This window comes from Oncorhynchus masou, chromosome 32, assembly GCF_036934945.1.
Source record: "Oncorhynchus masou masou isolate Uvic2021 chromosome 32, UVic_Omas_1.1, whole genome shotgun sequence".
Taxonomy (NCBI): domain Eukaryota; kingdom Metazoa; phylum Chordata; class Actinopteri; order Salmoniformes; family Salmonidae; genus Oncorhynchus; species Oncorhynchus masou.
Genome location: NC_088243.1, coordinates 27,119,444 through 27,138,149, shown reverse-complemented (window position 1 = coordinate 27,138,149; position 18,706 = coordinate 27,119,444). Strand labels below are relative to the sequence as shown.

The 18,706-nt window shown below is 43.9% G+C and overlaps 2 protein-coding genes across 2 annotated transcripts in view; both read left to right on the top strand.

Moving 5' to 3' along the window:
* The window catches only part of LOC135525818 (lateral signaling target protein 2 homolog), a 62,182-nt gene extending 50,086 nt beyond the window's left edge, over nt 1-12,096 (top strand). Inside the window, 12 exon segments of the mRNA XM_064953708.1 lie at nt 2,245-2,447; nt 2,560-2,649; nt 2,781-2,870; nt 2,963-3,064; nt 3,263-4,074; nt 4,077-4,734; nt 5,027-5,125; nt 5,430-5,593; nt 9,019-9,129; nt 9,263-9,367; nt 9,481-9,584; nt 9,685-12,096. Coding sequence (XP_064809780.1) covers nt 2,245-2,447; nt 2,560-2,649; nt 2,781-2,870; nt 2,963-3,064; nt 3,263-4,074; nt 4,077-4,734; nt 5,027-5,125; nt 5,430-5,593; nt 9,019-9,129; nt 9,263-9,367; nt 9,481-9,584; nt 9,685-9,816 — 2,670 coding nt within the window. The 3' untranslated portion in view covers nt 9,817-12,096.
* Nucleotides 12,097-12,874: 778 nt separating this feature from the next.
* Nucleotides 12,875-18,706, top strand: part of LOC135525817 (fibroblast growth factor receptor-like 1) — a 65,449-nt gene continuing 59,617 nt past the window's right edge. The window contains exons 1-2 of the mRNA XM_064953707.1: nt 12,875-13,234; nt 16,176-16,271. Coding sequence (XP_064809779.1) covers nt 16,187-16,271 — 85 coding nt within the window. The 5' untranslated portion in view covers nt 12,875-13,234; nt 16,176-16,186. The remainder of the gene's footprint in view (nt 13,235-16,175; nt 16,272-18,706) is intronic.

The window sequence follows — 18,706 nt, the reverse complement described above, 5'->3', positions numbered from 1 at the left end:
CCCAATAAAGGAGTGGTTCTGCAGGTGGTGACTACAGACCACTTCTCAGTTCCTATGCTTCCTGGCTGATGTTTTGGTCACTTTTGAATGCTGGTGGTGCTTTCACTCTAGTGGTAGCATGAGACCGAGTCTACAACCCACACAAGTGGCTAAGGTAGTGCAGCTTATCCAGGATGGCACATCAATGCGAGCTATGGCAAGAAGGTTTGCTGTGTCTGTCAGCGTAGTGTCCAGAGCATGGAGGCGCTACCAGGAGACAGGCCAGTACATCAGGAGACGTGGAGGAGGCCGTAGGAGGGCAACAGGAGCAGGAGGAGCACTTCAAAATTACCTCCAGCAGGCCACAAATGTGCATGTGTCTGCTCAAACGGTCAGAAACAGACTCCATGAGGGTGGTATGAGGGCCCGACGTCCACAGGTGGGGGTTGTGCTTACAGCCCAACACCGTGCAGGACGTTTGGCATTTGCCAGAGAACACCAAGATTGGCAAATTCGCCACTGGCACCCTGTGCTCTTCACAGATGAAAGCAGGTTCACACTGAGCATGTGACAGACGTGACAGAGTCTGGAGACGCTGCGGAGAACGTTCTGCTGCCTGCAACATCCTCCAGCATGACCGGTTTGGCGGTGGGTCAGTCATGGTGTGGGGTGGCATTTCTTTGGGGGGCCGCACAGCCCTCCATGAGCTCGCCAGAGGTAGCCTGACTGCCATTTGGTACCGAGATGAGATCCTCAGACCCCTTGTGAGACCATATGCTGGTGCGGTTGGCCCTGGGTTCCTGCTAATGCAAGACAATGCTAGACCTCATGTGGCTGGAGTGTGTCAGCAGTTCCTGCAAGAGGAAGGCATTGATGCTATGGACTGGCCCGCCCGTTCTCCAGACCTGAATCCAATTGATCACATCTGGGACATCATGTCTCGCTCCATCCACCAACGCCAAGTCATTTTGACTTGTTTTAAGGACATTAAATCAAAGTTGGATCAGCCTGTAGTGTGGTTTTCCACTTTAATTTTGAGTGTGACTCCAAATCCAGACCTCCATGGGTTGATATATTTGATTTCCATTGATCATTTTTGTGTGATTTTGTTGTCAGCACATTCAACTATGTAAAGAAAAAAGTATTTCATAAGAATATTTCATTCATTCAGATCTAGGATGTGTTATTTTAGTGTTCCCTTTATTTTTTTGAGCAGTGTATTTTAATGAAATATCACTGGACACAGAAAACAAAAGGAACAAGAGAAATAAATAAACACTGACACTGAAAAATAATCACCCACAAAACACAGGTGGGAAAAGGCTACCTAAGTATGATTCTCAATCAGAGACAACGAACGACACCTGCCTCTGATTGAGAACCATACCAGGCCAAACACATAAACACAACATAGAAAAAAGAACATAGACTACCCACCCCAACTCACGCCCTGACCAAACTTAAACAAAGACATAACAAAGGAACTAAGGAATTTTTACTTGTATTTGGCTAAGGTGTATGTAAACTTCCGACTTCAACTGTACATCATCAGCCAAATGCCCCCCTCTCTGAGTGGGGCTATGGCTGCCTCGGCACACTTCGTAAAGACACAAGGTGACAGTGAGAGTCCGAAAGGGAGTCCCAGGAAAGCAAATCTGAGAAATTTCTTGTGAGGAGGGTATATTGAGATGTGAAAGTAAGCGTCCTTCAGGTCGACGAATACGAACCAATCGCCTGGGCGCACAGAACGTAGCAGAGCAGTGTGTGTCAACATTCTGAACATGTACTTTCTCATGTGCCTGTTCAGAACACGTAGATCTAGGATCGGGCGTATGTCGCCCCCCTTTTTTGGAACCTGGAAATATCTTGAGTAAAAACCGCAGTGGCTTTGCTCGGGAGGAACAATTCTTATTGCCCTTTTCCCTATTAGCGATGTGATTTCCTCCCGGAGTACACACGCTGATTCCTGAGTGTATATGATTCCATTGAATTAAGGCGGGGTGACAGCGAATTCTAGTCTGTATTCCCTGTCTATCGTGCCCTGTACCCAGTTTGACACTGCTCATGCCAACCAGTTCTCTCTCCGCTTCAAGAGAAGGCTGACCGGGCTTCCCCCCACGTTCAGCCAATCATGGCTGGCGTAGTGTAATAAAGGCTTCAGACGAATACGCTGGAGAAGTATCCCATAAGTGAAATAGAGAAACGAATACTTGAAAGAGAACTGTTAAATAACACAAGTCATTCTCTCTCCATCTCTGTGTGTAGTGTCTGGCTGCAGGCTCCATCATCATGAACAGGGAGATCGAGAGCATGGCCATGAGGCCTCTAGCCAAGGACCTGACCCATAGTCTGGAGGAAGTCCGAAACATCACGAGAGACCAGGCCCTCAGAGACCTCAACTTATACACCGACCGCATGAGGGACGCGCTACGCCACTTCGACAGCCTCTTTGCTGAGTTTGAGCTCAGGTAGCTATAGGACATCAACATCTTTAGCTTTTGGACATCATCAACAACAACATATTTGACTGTATTTACGTATTTTGTTTTACACAATTCCCACATTCTCCTCTTCTGTCAGCTATGTGTCAGCCATGGTGCCTGTGAAGTCTCCCAAAGAATACTATGTTCAGCAGGAGGTGATTGTGCTCTTCTGTGAGACTGTGGATAGGTGAGTTGTATGCCGGGGCAACAGAGGAATAGAGACGAGTGATGTCACAGGAGATGCAGGGTTTAGTACATTTTTTAAATGGTTGGCCAATATTATTTCACATCCTCTCGTCTTTGTTGTTTTTGTCTCAGGGCGCTCAAGCTGGGCTATCTCAGCCAAGACATGATCGATGACTATGAACCTGCTCTGATGTTTACAATCCCCAGACTAGCCATTGTGTGGTAAGTGTTTTCTCCTCTGTCTCCATCTTCCTCTTCTTCCTAGAAGTCTCTGATACTAATAACATGTTATAATCCCCCTGTCTCTCCCTCAGTGGTCTGGTGGTGTACGGTGAAGGTCCACTCAACCTGGATAGGAAACCAGAGGACATGTCTGAGCTCCTCCGGCCTTTTCGCACTTTACTGAAGAAGATCAGGTACCGTTAAGAGGATACACATATAGATTGTCCTCTGTATTTAATCATAGAAAATAGCTTTGTCATTCACAACAATCTTTTGAACATCATTCTCAAGAACCGGGGCAAACAATCTAAAGGTCATGGGCCACTAACATCCTCATTGAGTGATCATTTTAGGCTGGTAAGTATGTTGTTAAGGTTGTGTTATTCCCATAGGGACCTGCTGCAGACCCTGTCAGAGGAGGAGTTGTTGACGCTGGAGCGGAGCCTTTGTATCTCTCAGGACGGAGAGTTCCCCTTGGTCCCTGAGTGCCCACCCACACCCACCCCAACCCCCACCATTGCCCCAGACCTCCCTTCATCCAGCAGCCCCACCAGCGACACTGGTGAGGAGGGGAGCGAGGAAGAGAGAGTGCAGCAACAGGAGGTGCTGTCTCTGTGCATCTCCCACATCCAGGAGGAGGAGGACAGGGAGTGGGAGGAGGTGAAGCGGGCGAGGGAGCAGGGTTCTCTGTGTGAGGAGGTGGAGGAGGCAGACCTGGCCTGCTCCATGCAATATGATGAAGAGGAGATCGAACAGCTCAACATGATGGTGTACCGTGTGGGGGATGAGATGTCCACGCTGCTGTCCCCTCCCAGCCAGGGCCAGTCCCCGGCCCACGGCCCTAACAGAGGGGGCTCCAGCGAGGGCTCCAGCACCGAGGCCTCCCCCCTCCGGTTCCTGGTGGGCCGGGGAAGGACAGGTCTCTACCATGAGGAGGAGGACAGAGTCTTCTTCATGGAGGACCTGGACGCAGGAGGGGACATTGTGACCAGCAGCCGTTTGACCTCGCCTTCCAAAGCCCCTCAGCCCCACAGACCTGGCCTCCTGACAGACTCAACCAGGAATGTCTGGTCCACTGATGCTCAGTCAGATCCATCCCAGCAGCCCCAAAACATGCCCCCACAGTGCCCAAACACCAAGCGACCAGGTCCCACCCCCGGCCTGGAGCCCTTGCCCTACACTAACGGCTGGGAGGTGGGCCTGGAGGGGGCGAGACTGCTGAAGTCATTGCACACCGTATGGGAGGGATGAAGCTCTCGGCCACGGTCATCTTCAATCCCGGCTCCCCCAGCCTGACTGAGCTGGCTGTGGACAAGCTGCTCCTGCCCCGCCCCCCCCTCTCCTCAGCTACAGAGCCCTGCGGCCCCCTGGTGGCCACCCACTGCCTGCTCAACTCCTGTGTCTGCTGCGGCAGCTGTGAAGACGGCCATGATGACACCCTCACCATGGACAACACAGGGCTGGGGATGGACCTGGGGTTGGACAAACACTGCAAGCCCCATCCGCCACACAGCTCTGTCATCCAGTCCTCTGCCTGTCGCCTGGCCTCCTCAGGACACAACTTACATAGGAAGGGGGACTCTCCCCCCCAGCTGACGCCCCCCTCCTCCCGCTGCTCCTTAGAGCCTCCTCCAGGGGAGGAGGAAGGGGACCAGCGCTGTGACAAGTGCCTGGTGGTGGTGGCCCCGGGATCTCAGCAGGGCCCGGGCCAGGACAGCAGCCCCAATGGAGTAAGGGGAGCCCCAGAGCCCTGTGTCCACCAGTGGAGGACAGTGAGGAGGCCTCAGGCCAGCGGGGGAAGGGACAGGGCGGGAACCAGACAGACAGACGGGGAGTCCAAGGAAGAGAGCAAGAAGAACACTAGGTAGGAGCATATGTACTATAGGTGTGTGTTTGGGTGATGTATTATCAGCGCTCCCCTTCAAAGCAGGTAGGCCTCAACAACAGTCATTTACATATCTGTGGAAAGCAAACTTCCTCCATGTCTCTCTGGCTAATTGTACCAGGATCTTGTCATCCACTTGTTGTTTTATGTTCTAGTTGCTATTTGTACTTGGCTTTATGCTACTTTTGTGCCTATCATAATGTTCACAGATCCCGTTTTATGTTGCCCATATGTTATCGGTTTATTATTTTATTTAATGATTTATTCCCAGTTTTTTCCAGGACTCTCCTCTCAGCTCAGTCTCCAGTAGTGACTGTGAGAGTGTGTCTGTCACCACATGTAGTCTGTCCAGCAGTGCTTACACAGCCAGGTAACCTCTGGCCGTGTGTGTGTTTCTGTTTCGTACATCCCCATGTTACAGCTTATGTTAGTACTATAACCCTTGCCCATCTCTATTTCACTCACTTTGAGATTGAAACCAACCAAAACCCCTATAGTACGATGCATATTCAAGTGCCGTACACAATATGCTGGTGAACAGTGTTTCTGTGTTTATAACAATGACAATATGACAGTACCTCCTCTCTCCCTCCATCCTCCCTCTCCCTTCACTGGATCTCTCTCTCCCGTTCTCACTCTCTCTCTTGCACGTGCGCTCCCCCTCTCTCCTCCAGCCCTGTCAGCAGTCTTACCACGAGCTCAGGGACGTCAGAGGATCTGGACCACCATGAGATCCAGCTGGCCCTGCAGGCTGCTAAGATGGCCGCCAGGAACAAGATCCGCTCGCGCTTCCACAGCAGCAGTGACCTCATCCACCGCCTCTTCGTCTGCATATCGGGTATGACACACTCCCTCTGTCTCTGAGGGTATGACTATCTGTCCAAGGATATTACTCTCCAAGGGTATAGCTGTGGTTTGATGGGGTAAATCAGTCTGTTTCTCATGTTTTCTTTCTTTTTACTCTGAAAGACAATGAAATCATGCATTTGTTGCTTAACCAGTATGCACTCCTCTTCACTCCACCCCATAGTGCTTCTCTATTTATTACAAATGATTTGCTGCTAGTCTTACAAGAAGCTAAAATGACTATGTAGGCTGATGACTACACATCAGCACCCACAGCCAGTGAGCTCACTGAGACTCTTAGCAAGGAGTTACAGCCAGTGTCAAAATGGGTAATGACCAAATAACTGGTCTTAAATACATCTAAAACCTTCCTCTTAGACCTCAACCTCAGCTGTAGTTTGACATAAAGGGTGTGCCCATTGAAGAAGTCCTAGGAGTAACATTGGATAGTCCGTTATCACGGTCAAGTCATATTGACAAAGTTGCTGTGATGATGGGGAGAGGTAGGTCTGTTTATAAAAATATATTTCTGTGTTTTTGACACGCAGATCAACTAATTGTTCAGGCTCTGGTCTTGTCCCATCTTGATGACTGTACGGTAATGTGGTCAGGTGCAGCAGAGAAAGATAGATGGATAGGATAAGTAATCCTTCTCACCCCCCCCCCTTAATGATTTAGATGCACTATTGTAAAGTGGCTGTTCCACTGGATGTCAGAAGGTGAATTCACCAATTTGTAAGTCGCTCTGGATAAGAGCGTCTGCTAAATGACTTAAATGTAATGTAAATAAAGACCTTGTAAAACTGCAGCGGGCTCAAAACAAAGCAGAACGCCTTGCCCTTAACTGTACGCAGAACTAACTTCAACAACATGCATTATTGTTTTTCATGTTTGAGAAATTGACTACTATTATTGACTAGGAAACGTGTGTTGGAAATGCCTAAACACTTGTATAATCTATTTGCATACACTTCAAACAGACATCCATACTCCATCATCAGACACTCCACTATGGGTTTCTTTGCGGTACCCAAACGAAAAACAGATGGAATGCGTCGCTCAGTTATGTATAGAGCCATGACATCGTGGAATGCTCTGCCACCAGAGGTTACTCAGTTATGTATAGAGCCATGACATCGTGGAATGCTCTGTCACCAGAGGTTACTCAGTTATGTATAGAGCCATGACATCGTGGAATGCTCTGCCACCAGAGGTTACTCAGTTATGTATAGAGCCATGACATGGTGGAATGCTCTGTCACCAGAGGTTACTCAGTTATGTATAGAGCCATGACATGGTGGAATGCTCTGTCACCAGAGGTTACTCAGTTATGTATGGAGCCATGACATGGTGGAATGCTCTGTCACCAGAGGTTACTCAGTTATGTATGGAGCCATGACATGGTGGAATGCTCTGTCACCAGAGGTTACTCAGTTATGTATAGAGCCATGACATCGTGGAATGCTCTGTCACCAGAGGTTACTCAGTTATGTATAGAGCCATGACATCGTGGAATGCTCTGCCACCAGAGGTTACTCAGTTATGTATAGAGCCATGACATGGTGGAATGCTCTGTCACCAGAGGTTACTCAGTTATGTATAGAGCCATGACATGGTGGAATGCTCTGTCACCAGAGGTTACTCAGTTATGTATGGAGCCATGACATGGTGGAATGCTCTGTCACCAGAGGTTACTCAGTTATGTATGGAGCCATGACATCGTGGAATGCTCTGTCACCAGAGGTTACTCAGTTATGTATAGAGCCATGACATCGTGGAATGCTCTGCCACCAGAGGTTACTCAGTTATGTATAGAGCCATGACATGGTGGAATGCTCTGCCACCAGAGGTTACTCAGTTATGTATAGAGCCATGACATCGTGGAATGCTCTGTCACCAGAGGTTACTCAGTTATGTATAGAGCCATGACATGGTGGAATGCTCTGCCACCAGAGGTTACTCAGTTATGTATAGAGCCATGACATCGTGGAATGCTCTGCCACCAGAGGTTACTCAGTTATGTATAGAGCCATGACATGGTGGAATGCTCTGTCACCAGAGGTTACTCAGTTATGTATAGAGCCATGACATCGTGGAATGCTCTGCCACTAGAGGTTACTCAGTTATGTATAGAGCCATGACATCGTGGAATGCTCTGTCACCAGAGGTTACTCAGTTATGTATAGAGCCATGACATGGTGGAATGCTCTGCCACCAGAGGTTACTCAGTTATGTATAGAGCCATGACATCGTGGAATGCTCTGCCACCAGAGGTTACTCAGTTATGTATAGAGCCATGACATCGTGGAATGCTCTGCCACCAGAGGTTACTCAGTTATGTATAGAGCCATGACATGGTGGAATGCTCTGTCACCAGAGGTTACTCAGTTATGTATAGAGCCATGACATGGTGGAATGCTCTGTCACCAGAGGTTACTCAGTTATGTATAGAGCCATGACATGGTGGAATGCTCTGTCACCAGAGGTTACTCAGTTATGTATAGAGCCATGACATGGTGGAATGCTCTGTCACCAGAGGTTACTCAGTTATGTATAGAGCCAAGTCATGGTGGAATGCTCTGTCACCAGAGGTTACTCAGTTATGTATAGAGCCATGACATCGTGGAATGCTCTGTCACCAGAGGTTACTCAGTTATGTATAGAGCCATGACATCGTGGAATGCTCTGTCACCAGAGGTTACTCAGTTATGTATGGAGCCATGACATCGTGGAATGCTCTGTCACCAGAGGTTACTCAGTTATGTATAGAGCCATGACATCGTGGAATGCTCTGTCACCAGAGGTTACTCAGTTATGTATAGAGCCATGACATCATGGAATGCTCTGTCACCAGAGGTTACTCAGTTATGTATAGAGCCATGACATGGTGGAATGCTCTGCCACCAGAGGTTACTCAGTTATGTATGGAGCCATATCATCGTGGAATGCTCTGTCACCAGAGGTTACTCAGTTATGTATAGAGCCATGACATGGTGGAATGCTCTGCCACCAGAGGTTACTCAGTTATGTATAGAGCCATGACATCGTGGAATGCTCTGCCACCAGAGGTTACTCAGGCAAAAAGAAAGATTAAAAAAACATATTGTATCACATCCTCTCCTCTCTCTATAGATCTAATGGAACTGTATATATGAATAGTATGTAAATGGTATTTTTGTTGTCCCTTGGTGTCTTTCCAATATATAGTACTTTGTCATGAATTTGTACGTTTTATGTGGACCACGGGAAGAGTAGCTGCTGCATGTGCAGTAGCTAATAGGGATCCTAATAAACTAAACTCCAAAGGTTTTACACTGTGTTCCACAATACATTAGCCTACTGGGCTTTGCTCTTATCACATGTATCACATTTGCACCACCGTTTCCTTGCATCTCACTGGTTCCTCTTGACCCCCAGGTGTTGCTGACCAACTGCAGACAAACTACGCGTCTGACCTTCGAAGCATTCTGAAGACACTGTTTGAAGTCATGGCTACTTCTGAGCAGGGGGACAATGACAAGCAGAAAGGTGGGAATCTGTATATTGACTTGCAGTAATGCCAAGGATCTTAGTGTACTTCTCCCAGTATGTTATTCTGTAATGTACTGTATACTGACAGAATGACCATGGTTATGACACAGCTGTGCTCTGTGTGGTTCAGCAGGTCCAGGGCTGCGCAGCGCCATGCTGGAGGACTGTGCTCTCTGTCAGGAGACCATCTCTTCCTCTGAGCTGGCAGCCAAGGCCCGGGAGGAACAGTTCGAAGGTCAGCACCTCCCCTTTCTCCTCAAAAATCACATACACACATATGCATGCATGCACAGTGACGCATGAATAAACAAGCACCACTATTAATGTGCCTATGCTTTTCCCCTGTAGACCCCCCAGACTGGGTTCCCGATGAGGAATGTGAGTCCTGCATCACCTGTAAGGCCCCCTTCACAGTCATCCGCAGAAAGCATCACTGTAGGAGCTGTGGCAAGGTAACACAAAACACCTGCACAGATCTCTTTAAGTATTGTACTACATAAAATTAATGGTAAACAATCAAATATACCTTGTTTGTTCTACGTGTCATTTCAGATCTTCTGCTCTCGCTGCTCCTCCCACTCAGCCCCATTACCGCGGTACGGCCAGGTGAAGCCCGTTAGGGTGTGTACACACTGCTACATGTTCCACGTCACACCGTTCTACAGCGACAAGACTGGCATCTGACCCCTGCTGTACCAACAGACTCCCCCGCCTCCCTGCCCCCTGCCTCTACAGAAGCATATACAGGGGATATGAGGCTATATTCAAAGTAAATCCCCAACTGCACAGAGCGACCTTAACGATCAACTTCATCACACTGCACGGCAAAGCAATGCAAGGCAAGGCTTTGAAATAGGAGGACATGGATGAGAGCGCAGAGAGATGAAATAAGGTTGGATGTGAAGGCACATAAACTATGATTATACCCTTTCTTTTATTTTTGAGATGCTACTGCTGCCTGAAAGGGACCCACGGCGCCTGATGCTATGCTGTCCTCCTCCCCTCTGACTCACTGATGCCTGTCTGTGGAGGCAGAGGAAGAAGAAAGAAAACAACTGACTGGAAATAGGGTTTTGTACTGGCATGTTGCAAGGCTAGTCTGGACAGGTCCAGTGCTTTAGGAACAGCTTCTAGGGCTGTTTGAAGCTGAAAAGAGAGAAAGCCTGTGGAACATTTCTGTTTTATTGCTTGTGTATAAAAAAAGGCCTTCTGACATCATGTCCTATGCTTTAGTGGGCTTCCCACACTTGTGCCAGAGCTCTCTCAGGGCTCCGATGTTAATTTAAAGAATGTAAGTCATAATAAACATGTAAATTAAGGATAATTATGTTGATAGTGATGATAATCTCCGCACCACTGATCTCGCTTGTTCGGCCAAAATGGTTCTAAAGGTTTTAATTTTAGTTTGTCATGTAATTCCTGATGCTGTAATGATGAGGAGGGGAAAGCAATCCTCACCAGGCTACCAATCAGCGAAGCAACAAACAAAAAAAGAGATTTAGTCCTAGAATGGTTTAGGTATAGATTTCTCCCACGGAAATGTGTGGAGTTTTCAGTAATGCTTTAAACGGCAATGAATGTGTTATATCGTTTAAAGACATGGGATTTTGATTTTAGCGACCATGTCTCAAAGGACACTTAAGTTGTCTGGCCTTTTAATAACAATGTGGGCAGTGGCCATTGCTCTTTCAGTCATAACATTTCATGTTTTTAATGATTTATCTTGTTCCCTACCCACCCCAACCTTAACCGGTGTAACTCGTCAACATCTGAGATTGATGTGGTCACATCAGTCACTCTCTCAGGCATTGGATGCCCCCTAGTGGAGAGAGACTGTAAACTCCTACCACACATCATCAGCACCAAGATTATCTGTGATTATTAGAATCATGGAGTGCATATCACATACTCGTTAGAGGTTCATGAGGCTCGTCTCCCATCAGTTGGTTAAGGCAGCAATGTTGTTTTTTTCCCTTCTGTGTATATTGTTGCAAAGCACATTTATCGTAAGTCATATTTTAACTCCCAGTGGTGGCACTGATCAAATCAAATCAAAGTTTATTTGTCACGTGTGCCGAATACAACCTTACAGTGAAATGCTTACTTACAGGCTCTAACCAATAGTGCAAAAAAGGTGTTAGGTGAACAATGGTCAAGTAGCACTGATAGCACACTTATCTAGACAGGTGTCACTAGAATAGAGACACAACTCTCCGACTACACTAAGCAGGTCATTGGTGTACATTCTCATTATCTTGTTTACATACCAGCTGCTATTGCAGAAACATATGTGATCTGTAGTGAAATCAGTTAGAATATGTTACAAATATAGTCTCATACCATTAAGTTGTTAAAAATGTTTTGTTACATCCTAACCTGGTTATATACATCGTCTCCATACCTCTCTGCACAATGTAGTACTTTTCCCAGTTGATAACCACTTCCTCTACTGTTACATCATCATATTCCTGCTCCCTCTAGTCATCTCTGATGCAGAGGGAACGCTTCCCCATCTGGGTTACAATGGAGAATGAGTTGGAGTTGATGTGGATAGAGGAATGGCCAATCTGACATAACTGTCTCAAACAACCATGGCTTTTTACACTTCAAGGCCACACCAGTTATATCAAATCTGCGCTGTCTTATAAGCTAATTCTCAGGCTTCATCTTGTCTAGACCACTCACTACTTATACAAGTTTTATTTTTATTGAGGAAAATATAAGAACTTTTAAGAGATTGTCATTTTAATTTTATAAAGAACAAAAGTAAATGATGTAAATGTATAAATCTATTACTCCTTTTTCTGTATAGAGGAATGATGCAGTAATTCAATGACTTCAGAGCTTGTTCTTATTTTGTAAAGGCTAGCTACATTTCAATAATAAGAGCTATGTGGAACATTGGGAAAATGAAATAATGTGATTTAAATGTCATGAAAATTAAATGACTTCCCCTTTGAATAAGTGTTTATTGTCCTTTATGTCTACATGTCATTGTTATTCTCTCAGGCAGGTGTGACGTTTGTCAACTCGTCATTGATACATACGGTCTTGGCACTTGAGTGTAGACACCTTCAAGCACAACATGATCCAAAAGGATTTCATGGAACATTGGAACATGCCTCTTGTGACGTTCTCAGGGCAGATACATCCCAGTCCCACTGGGTGGCAGCACCTATTCATTTGATCCCTCATTGGCTGATATCTGACTGATAGTATGCAGTTGTTTAGTATTTATTAGGATCCTTATTACTTCCTGTGGTCGAAACAGGGTTTCTTCAGTATGTTATCCATACATTAACACAACTCACCCCTAACAATTAAAATGTTTCCTTTTCATAATTAATTTTAATAAATTGATGTTATGGGCGTTGCTGAAAGTCTACTCTGTTTTGTTCTTCTGGCGTTAGGGTAAAGTTGCCTCAATGCTGATCTGAGGTCAGTGTTGTATTTTTCCTCCTAATGGTCAAGGTCAGGAATTAGGGAGGGAAACCTTATCATAGATCTGTTACAGGGGTGACGTTCACCCCTGATTGTCAGCACTGCAATTGTTTTAAATTACTGTGAATTATTTTGACAACTTTAAAATTAGGTATATACAATTACATATTTGACTCGTGTACGGGCTATTGGATCGTGATAGTGAGAAATAAAGAGTTAATTTTGATAGTTACCCAGTCCTTATATGTGATTGGTCCAAAATTGAGAGCTGGGATTAGACAGCGCTACCCTGCTAAATCTCGTAGTCGATGAAGTGGAGTCTACTGTAGATACAGATGGGATACAGACTTTAAAAACGATCTAACATTTCCAGTTTGTCGAGAAGTTAATTCAGCATTTTAATGGATACCTATGTGTGATAAATGTACGCATTTGATTTTATGCTTTGTCTGATTGACAGTTTTTCCATATAGCCGATCTATGCTGAAAGGATATACAGTCATGCAGCGATCATTAATGATAGTGTTGGTTAAGAAAGCGCTGATGAAATCGGCCACTGTCAATAAATAAATGGAGACTGCGAGGACTTGTATGAGAATGGGTAACAAGTGTTCTATAAATAGGCTGATACGAGTTTAACTTCATTCACTGGAAACTTCAGGTATGTCATTCATAAAAAACATTGTTGTGCAAAATATACAGGGCATATGACCTTTTTCACACGATTAAATGGTTGGCAATAGTTCATAGAAATATTATTTATTTAATTTACTATAAAATAAGACATGATTGGCTGTTATCTATTGGTTGCTTACCTATATAGTTTTATGGATAAAATTACTATTCAATTAATTTGCCATGATGTGTAATTTTTAGATATGGTAAAATGTTATATACAGTCATTAATGAATGCAAATGGTGACAGTTAAACAATATAATACAGTTGTGTTTCAGATAAGAAATATTCATTTTTACTTGTAGTATTTGTTGAAACGTAAGGGTCAGTCTGTGCGGGCAGCATCATTTGAATGAGTGTGCGTCATATTGACCCCAGCTACAGAGCCTTCAGAAAGTATTAATTCCCCTTGACTTATTCCACATTTTCTTTTTCCAGACTGAATTCAAAATGGGTTAAATAGATTTTTTTCTCTCTCACCCATCTACACACAATACCCCATAATGGCAAAGTGCTGAAAAAGTTTTGTTTGACATTTTAGCTAATTTATTAAAAATGAAATACAGAGCTATCTCATTTACATAAGTATTCACACCCTTAAGTCAATACATGTTAAATCACCTTTGGCAGCAATTACAGTGGTTTGTTTTTCTGGGTAAATCTCTAAGAGCTTTGCACACCTGGATTGTACAACATGTGCACATTATTCTTTTTAAAATTCTTCAAGCTCTGTCAAGTTCGTTGTTTAATCATTGCTAGACAGCCATTTTCAAGTCTTGCCATAGATTTCCAACATTCAATGTCGTCTTGGTAAGCAACTCTAGTGTCTATTTGGCCTTGTATTTTAGGTTATTGCCTTACTGAAAGGTGAATTTGTCTCCCAATGCCTGTTTGGAAAGCAGACTGAACCAGGTTTTCCTCTAGGGTTTTGCCTGTGCTTAGCACTATTCCGTTCGTTTTATCCTAAAACAAAATCTCTAGTCCATGCCGATGACAAGCATATCAATAACATGATTCAGCCACCACCATGCTTGATAATATGAAGAGTGGTACTCAGTGATGTGTTGTGTTGGATTTGCCACAAACATAATGCTTTGTATTCAGGACATAAAGTACATTTCTTTGACACATTTTTTGCAGTTTTACTTTGGTACCTTATTGCAAACAAGATTAATGTTTTGGAATAGTTTTTATTCTGAACATGTTTCCTTTTCAGTCTGTCATTTAGGTTAGTATTGTGGAGTAACTTCAATGTTGTTGATCCATCTTCAGATATCCCCTATCACATCTGTTAAACTTTGCAATTGTTTTAATGTCACCATTGGGCTCATGGTGAAATCCCTGAGCCACGACAGCAGTTTCTCTTCCCGTGGTCCAGCAAAATTAAGGCAGTTATACAATTTTTTAAATATTACAATACATTTCACAACAGATTTCAGGCCTTTACGCTACTATCACATATCTACAACACAAAATACGTATATGTGTGTGTCCGTGTCTCTTCACGTATATGTGTGTGTGCGTGTCTCTTCACGTATATGTGTGTGTGCGTGTCTCTTCACGTATATGTGTGTGTGCGTGTCTCTTCACGTATATGTGTGTGTGCGTGTCTCTTCACGTATATGTGTGTGTGCGTGTCTCTTCACGTATAATTGTGTGTGTGCGTGTCTCTTCACGTATATGTGTGTGTGCGTGTCTCTTCACGTATATGTGTGTGTGCGTGTCTCTTCACGTATATGTGTGTGTGCGTGTCTCTTCACGTATATGTGTGTGTGCGTGTCTCTTCACGTATATGTGTGTGTGCGTGTCTCTTCACCGTCCCCGCTGTTCCATTTTTATCCGTTTTTTTAACTTATCTGATTTTACTACTTGCATGAGTTGCTTGATGTGGAATTAGAGTTCCATGTAGTCATGGCCCTATATAGTACTGTGCGCCTCCCATTGTCTGGTCTGGACTTGGGGACAGTGAAGAGACCTCTGGTGGCATGTCTTGTGCCTTATACAACGCTGTCTGAGCTGTGTGCTAGTAGTTTAAACAGACAGCTTGGTGCTTTCAACGTGTCAACACCTCTCACAAATACAAATAGCGATGAAGTCCATCTCTCCTTTACTTTGACCCTGGAGAGATTAACATGCATATTATTGATGTTAGGTCTCTGTGTACATTTAAGGGCCAGCCGTGCTGCTCTGTTCTGGGCCAATTGTAACTGACTGCAGCTCTTTGTTGAGTGTTGCAATGATTTCACTTGCTGTGGTAGCTGATGTGTATAGTGTTGTGTCATCAGCATACATAGACACACAGGCTTTTCTCAGAGCCAGTCGCAGGTCATTAGTAAAGATTGAAAAAGTAAGGGACCTAGACAGTTGCCCTGTGGCATGCCTGACTCTATCTGGATTATTTTGGAGAGGCTTCCATTAAAGAACACCCACCGTGTTCTGTTAGGCAGGTAACTCTTGATCCACAATATAGCAGGGGATGTAAAGCAGGGTATTGTGTGTAGGCCAGAGACACAAAATCTAAATTTAATCCATTTTAAATTCAGGCTGTAACACAGCAGAATGTAGAAAAAGTCACGGGCTGTGAATACTTTCTCAAGGCATTGTATATATTGAATATAGATAAATATACTAACACAAAGGGTACATATGTTATTGTGTCAATCAATCACATGATTTAAAAAATGTGCATAGCTGCACTATGCATTTTCATTTATAAGAGAAATCCCCATGCATTTCAATTCCATTATGGCAGAAACCAACAGCCATGACACATAACTGTGTCAGACTGGTTGGAGCATATATATTGTCCATATCATCTAACAAGGCAAACTGCTTTCCCTGGGGATGGATGTGAGTTCTGCTGTGTGCACTAATACAATCTGGAAGGCCTGAGTGTTTTTATATATTTTGACCTTATGTCTTTTAGATTTGGGGAACATGAAGTTGTCTTCAGTCAGAATGGGAGTCGTCAAGGTCATGTTGCTCATCTTTTTGGCCATTCTGTTGTCTGACTGTGCAAGGGGTGAGTAACATCTTTGGGATATTTATTTTATTTTTCTTAACTTTACTACCTTTCTTTTCTTTCTTTTCTTTCTTTCCTTTCTTTCTTTCTTTCTTTCTTTTTCTTTTTCTTTCTTTCTTTCTTTCTTTCTTTCTTTTTCTTTCTTTCTTTCTTTCTTTTCTTTCTTGCCTACACAGTAGGGTCCAATCGTTTTAGTGAAATATTAGTAGAAAAATTGGTTAGTCTAAGTTAGTTTGACTGCTGTGGCTTTTTGTTTACACGGAGAAAAGCTCAGTTGGCTCTAACTTCTTTACACTAAGAAGTAAGAGGGAAAAAGTAGAACAAAAACTCAAAACAGAACCCAAAATCAACAGTGGGGAAGTAGCGAGAAAACCAACCCAACTCCCCTCTTCAGTGTGGGATTTCTTCAGTCATGGCCATACAGTATGTGTGTGTGACTGTGTGTGCATGCACCACAGCTAAACCAAACATACACATCCATCAGCTTCACAGGGTGAAAGAACACAAATCAGTCCAGGTCTCCCAGGGTTGTTCCATCGACCAGACTGTCTCAGCATCACGTCTGTGTTTGTGTGTCTGTTTGTGTCTGTGTGTCTGTTCGTGTGTGATTCCCACAATCAGGGAGGAATAAGCCGGAAATCCGGAACCCTCCAACCAGGACTTCGGGAAAACCAGGAAAGTTGTTTAAAGTTCCCGGATTTTTGCAACTCTAACCATGACAGTGTCGTGTGCTATTGTTCAGACAACTGTCTGCATTGATTGAAATTGTTAGACAAACGCAGAAAGCATTGTATAATTATGTGTATCATTTCCACAATATCACCTGTCATCAACGGCTGAAAATGTCCAGAACAGTTCAGTAGAGTTTGAAAGTCAAAGAAAATAAATCACCTTTTCAATTAGAGCGCTTTGAAGCGTTCACATAGACTTTTAGTGTGTTCTCCAGCCTCTTGAAGTGGTAAACCAGGCATCCTGTTCTATGCCTCTCTCCTTATTCTCAAACTCAGTATGGCAGCAAATGGAAGTAGAACCTGCATGTGGCTAACAGAGCATTACAATACAGGGCAGGTGCGGGCCACTGCTGGGTTCGAGGGGGGGCAGATTAATCCGGGATTACAGACAATGCCTTATTCACAGCAGGACAGGCAAACATTTGCGATGCTGCTAAAGTGAAAGTGAACAAGACGTGGAGGCTGAATAAGATTAGACAGACAATTATGTCTGTTTCCAGATTTACACATGTCAGAGAAAGGATACAATTGCTGACTGCTGAGAGAAAAACAAGACATCCTGATCACACAGAGATTAACCAGTATATCAGCTAAAAATAGTAATATCTAGTCTGCTTTTCATACTTTCTTTCTGAAAGTGATTGTAGAGGTATATACAAGTGTATTGTATCCAAGACAGAGAAAAATTAACATGTACTATTGTCAAACATCGTATTCTCTGTTTTAAGTGGCCATGTTTTAATATACACTGAGTATTACATTTACAACACCTGTTCTATCCATGACATAGACTGACAAGGTGATTCCAGGTGAAAGCTATGATCTTTTATTGATGTCACCTGTTAAATCCACTTCAATCAGTGTAGATGAAGGGGAGGTGACAGGTTAAAGAAGGATTTTTAAGCCTTGAGACAATTGAGACATGGATTGTGTATGTGAGCCATTCAGAGGGTGAATGGGCAAGACAAAAGATTGTGTCTGTGAATGGGGTATGGTAGTAGGTTCAAGGCGCACCGGTTTGCTTGAAGAACTGAAACGCTGCTGGGTTTTTCATGCTCAACAGTTTGCCGTGTGTATCAAGAATGGTCCACCACCCAAAGGGCATCCAGCCAACTTGACACAACTGTGGGAAGCATTGGAGTCAACATGTGCCAACATCCCTGTAGAACCCTTTCGATACCTTGTAGAGTCCGTGCTCGACGAATTGAGGCTGTCTGAGGGAAAAGTGGAGGGGAGCGTAACTAAATATTAGGAAGGCGTTCTTAATGTTTGGCATAACCAGTGTATATTTTAGTTAGTTACATGAAAGAATTTTGTCAATTTAATGAAATAATCTATTAGACTAGGATTATTAGGATTATTTAGGATTATTTTAATTGTCAAGCATACTGCAGGGGGAAATTAAGTCTCCAGAATTTGATTGGAAAGTGGACTGGACAATCCCTTTGAGAGAATGATGTGACCACAAGCTCCCAGTTATGACACAATATGATCCAAGTGTAACAACTTCACTGTTCACTGTTTGTAGCATCATTGATAAAGGAAAATGTAATTATACAGGAGACAATCCTTTTGAGTTACGTGTGACATATAGTAACATATTGGAACTGTTTAGCGGTTTTATCAGGTATTATATAAGCATTTAAACCTTTGCTAAGTCCAATTTAAAGGACACAAAATTATAATGAGCTTGCTGCTGTAAGT